Below are 5245 nucleotides of genomic sequence, written 5' to 3' on the forward strand. Positions count from 1 at the left end.
AATAAAATAGAAAGAAAAGAAAAAAAATAATAATAATTTTATTTGAACCATAACCACAAATTATCCAAAGCAAAGGAAATGCCATTGCATAATGCATTAATGGTCTCAAAATAATATTTCTTATAAATGAAGCCCCATTTGGAGTCTTCTTGATCAAAATCTTGTTGATTACCACAGAAAATAATTTTATCTCATCCACCAGTATCTCAATTTGAATCAAAACCTGTAACGTTAGGCCTATTTACAGTAACGTTAAGTCTTACGAAACTAACGTTAACTAAAAATAAATAAATAAAAAAGATATAAAACTGCATATATATAACTTTTTAACAGTTTAAAACAGATTTTACTTTTTTGTTTAAAATAAAGTATTTATATGGATTCAGGAGAATAAATAAAAATAAAGAGTAGCCTAGCCTACAATAATTAGATTTTATTGTAATATATTTGAATTATTTGCAAATAATATTTACATTTTAAATTACACATAAGCCCGAAAGTGTGTCTAATGTGTTAGGGGTGTAAAAAACGGTTAAATGTTTTTTTTCTCGTCAAGACACGTTATGAAATAGATTAATTAAAAGGTTCACGCTATATTTTCCATTCAAAACAGTGACATTTCGACGAAAAGTTTGAGATGTTTGCACTACAGGATAACAATGTAGGTCTTGTAATATTTCTATCGTAAAACAGTTGTCAAATAAGAACTATTGAGCAACTTACCTCACAATCCTCAACCGTTAAAATCTGAAGCGTTTAGCGCCTTTTTGAAATTCGCGATGTAAAAGCGAAGCCCCGCCTTCTTTGATTTGATTGGCTCATTAATTTTGACATTGACGAGTCCAAACATTTTACTTTTTTTTTTGTCAATCTAACAACAAATAGAGAGACTGTTAAAACTACATTTGAAACTATAAAAAAAAAATATTTTTTTATTTTTATTTGTGCATCATTTTAAACATATATGTTCACAACTATTCGCTTTTTTAGCTATGAAAGAACAGATTAAATTAAATTAGCCTAAATGTATGCATTTAGCACACGCTTTTATCCAAAGCGATTTACAGTGCATTCAGACTAACATTTTTTACCTAACATAAAAATGAATAAATAAATAAATATGCCATAATAATGCAAAATATTGATTACTGAATAATGTATCAGAAGTGTAGTGGGAGGTGTGTCGTGGGCTGGACTCCGTCACACACAGAAGGAAAAGAGCACAGCAGACCTGTGGCGGACTGTGAGAAAGGACTGTCTTCCGTTGCGTGCAGACAGATTAAGTTTCTGATGTCTGAACTTCTGCACATTAAGGATGGAAAGATGACAGTTCCTATTTAAACAAAACTCGACACGAATGGTTCTTTGTGAAGAAGCACTGCAGTTCGTGATCTGATGGTGAGTAGCCTAAATAAAGGCAATATCTTGTCAGATGCAGCATGTCAGATATTTAAACAAATTTTCTATGCGATAATAACTTTTATGGAAACTATATTTGTGTGTGTGCTGGTCTTTAAATGATTGTCATTCAATCTGCAATCATGCGCACCATAGTAAGTTCAATGCAAACGGCAAAGTTTTGTGCATGGAATTATTCTAGAAGATCACAGTATATGTTGCATGCAATGCATGTTACATACTCTAACAAAAAGTAGGCTTTTGAAAATTCACATGGTGTTTAATGTGTTAATATAAAGCATAATACTTGGTTAATGGTTGCTGGTTAACCACCCATGTGTCCACCTAAACCAGCTACCCTTATGAAACAAAAATATATTGCAGTATATTGGAAAATATCATGTAATATATTAGGCATATATTCTTAAATATATTTATTTTTTCCAATATATTGCAATATATTGAAAGTGGCAATCATTTGTGTATTTTGCAATATATTATATAATATATGTATCATCAATATATTATTAAATGAATTCAAATATATAAAATATTAGAAAATAAAAAGGAAAATAATATATTACAATATATCACAATATATTTTAAGAAATATATTGGTAAATATATTTTCCTTTCGTAAGGGTAATGACCAATTTAAACCAACTACAGTTATAAAAAGCAATTGCAAGTTTAAGATGGACTTTCTAAGAGAGTAGTACTAAGTTTTACTTTGAAATACAACACTGTGCAAAAGTTTGGGGTCAGGTAGTTTCATTTTTTTAAAGGAATGAATACATGTATTCAGCAAGGATGCATTAAATTAATCTAAAGTGACTGTAAAGACATTTATAATGTACAAAAACAAATCTGTTCTTTTGAACTTTCTATCCATCAAAAACTTCTACTCTTTTCAAAATTGATAATAATAATGGTTTATTGAGCAGCAAATCAGCATATTAGAATGATTTCTGAAGATCATGTCACACTGAAGACTGGAGGAATGATGCTGAAAATACAGCTGTGCATCACAGGAATAAATTACATTAAAATATATTCCAATAGAGAACAGATTTTTTTAATCTAGAGGCACTATATGTTTTGTACAACTAGAAGGCTTATGTGTTCTAGACAGTTATCTTTATTGTGACTTTATGCATATTGGAGAAGTGTGTGTTAAAGTTAGGCTGTGTCAAAGTCAAGTTTACATGAAACATATTTGAGTGAAAAAAATCCAGATTGGACTGGATCAGGGTGTCATTATGGCAGCTGTCTTTAAAGCACATCTGGTTGACTCCACAGGCAGATGTGTGCAACTGACACAACAGTACATGGTAAACCCTGAAGAAAGCAGTCGACCACTCTCCAACACCCATCCGTGATCTGTCTTACCTGTGTGATCCAGTCCAAATCATCCCACAATGATCAACGAACAGGTTTTCCTGCATTACAACTACACGGGGAAACTAAACAATTGTAATGACACCAAAGGCAACCCATTGGACCCCAAAACTGCAGTGTTTTTGGTCATCTGCAGCCTCATCATCTTGGAGAACCTGATAGTGCTGTTGGCCATCTGGCAAAACCACAAATTCCATAAACGGATGTTCTTTTTTATTGCCAACCTGGCTCTGTGCGACTTGTTAGTTGGCGTGACTTATATGGTCAACCTACTGATGTCAGGAAAGCAGACGTTAAACTTGACTCCAGCCAAGTGGTTTGTTCGAGAAGGGATTATTTTTGTAGCACTATGTGCTTCTATTTTCAGCTTACTTGCAATTGCGATCGAACGGCACCTCACTATGATCAAAATGAGGCCTCATGATGCAAAGCAAAACTACCGGGTGTTTCTGCTCATAGGAATGTGCTGGTTAATCGCCATTACTCTAGGATCACTGCCTATTTTAGGCTGGAACTGTTTAGGTGATCTTCCTCAGTGCTCGACCATCTTCCCTCTTTACAGCAAGAGCTACGTCGCATTCTGCATCACTATCTACATCTCCCTCCTGCTGGCCATCTCCATCCTCTATGTCCACATTTACGCCATGGTCAAGAGCAGCAGCCGCAAAGTCACCAGTCGCAGCAACTGCGAGCACGCCATGTCACTTCTGCGCACCGTCAGCATCGTGTTGGGCGTCTTCATCGCCTGCTGGACGCCCATCTTCGTGCTGCTGCTCGTCGATGTGGCCTGCGGGAACAAAAAGTGCCCAGTTCTGCTTAAAGCACATTGGTTTGTGCTAGTAGCCGTCTTGAATTCCGGCATGAACCCCTTCATCTACACGCTGGCCAGCAGGGAGATGCGCCGGGCGTTTTTCAGGCTCGTGTGCGGGTGTCTGCTGGGGGGCGACGCGACAGGGTGCAAGCAGAACATGGACCCCAGCCAGAGCAAATCCAGCTCCAACTGCCCTCAGGCGGCCGAACAGGAAAACCCAGACGCCAACGCACACAATCAGACTAACACAAGCTGAAATGCACACTACTGCATCAGTGCATGGGATAGAACTTTAGTGTGCACTGTTTAAGTGTCACAATAAAGCATCAGCACGTTAAGTGCATACTGAACAGTGGAAAAATGTTCTGAGATCCCAACCATTCTGTTCTCACACTGCAAAAAAGGTTTCTTACTCAGTATTTTCGCGGTTTTTCTGTGCAAATATGCAAACATTCTTAAATCAAGACATTTAATCGAGAAAAAAGATAAGTCATGTTTTCAAAATTTTTTACCAAAATTTAAGTTGAGTTTTTAACTATTAAAGTCAACTAAAGCAAAAATTAAAACAATAAAAAAGTGTTATTTGAAATAAAATGAACATTAACTGAAATAAAATAAAATACAGAAAATGTTTAATTTCAGTTAGTTAGCAAGGCAACATTTCTCATTTTAATTTAGTTTAAACTTGATGTACAAAGATACCAAACTGAAATGAAAATGAATAGGATATATAAATATATATATATATATATATACACACACACATATACTAAAACAAAAACAGCAAATATATATATATATATATATATATATATATATATATATATATATATATATATATATATATATATATATAATAGTTAGATATATATAATAGTTAGTATCTCAATACTAAAATAATAGTTTTGAATTATTTTATTTTTCACATTGGCAGATATTATTTTCTTGTTTTAAGCAAAAACTCACTTGTATAAGACTGTCTCTTTAGAAAATGGGCCTTGATTTAAGATTGTTTAGATATTTGTTACTAAAAACAAGACAAAAATACGGAGTAAGAAAATCATATTTGTATTCAGTGTATATAATTTTGACAGTCCTATAAACATTGACAGTATTTCTATAGTGCTGTATTTAATGATTTACTGATCTGTATACCTAAAGCCTTTTACGCAGGTGTTGATATATATTATACTATGTTTGAAACATTGTATATATTTTTGCTGAAATAACTTATCAAACTTTTACCAAAGAACAATCATTCAAGGTCAGTCTGTATGGCGTAAATGTACGCAGCTGTAAATGTATTTCTAAGAATATAACCTTATTTTGTACCAACGCATGGTACAGCATATAATTCTGTATAATTAAATATCAACAGTGCACTAGCGCCACCTGCTGGACACATACAAACAGCGAAACTGAACTGAAACGCTCGTGATTATTTAATATTTTTGGACAAATAAAAGTTTATGTGTAGGGATGGATGTATTATATATAGATATAGAATTTTCTTAATGCAAAACATAATTTCTTTTTTTTGAATTTGGGGTTAAATATGACCATGTCAAAGCATAATCAAAGAGTAATTAATACACATGATTATTTTATTGCCACCAATCATAAATAATAGGGATAAAT

General features: G+C 33.5%; 1 protein-coding gene across 1 annotated transcript; it reads left to right on the forward strand.

Annotated features, from left to right (window-relative positions):
• Nucleotides 1–1239: 1239 nt before the first annotated feature.
• On the forward strand, nucleotides 1240–4423 carry LOC127985456 (sphingosine 1-phosphate receptor 3). Its single transcript, XM_052587457.1, has 2 exons — nucleotides 1240–1398; nucleotides 2698–4423. The coding sequence occupies exon 2, from the start codon at nucleotides 2817–2819 to the stop codon at nucleotides 3861–3863; it is 1047 nt and encodes a 348-aa protein (XP_052443417.1). The 5' UTR covers nucleotides 1240–1398; nucleotides 2698–2816; the 3' UTR covers nucleotides 3864–4423.
• The last annotated feature ends 822 nt before the right edge of the window (nucleotides 4424–5245 follow it).

This window comes from Carassius gibelio, chromosome B21 (genome assembly GCF_023724105.1).
Source record: "Carassius gibelio isolate Cgi1373 ecotype wild population from Czech Republic chromosome B21, carGib1.2-hapl.c, whole genome shotgun sequence".
In the NCBI taxonomy this organism is placed as follows: domain Eukaryota; kingdom Metazoa; phylum Chordata; class Actinopteri; order Cypriniformes; family Cyprinidae; genus Carassius; species Carassius gibelio.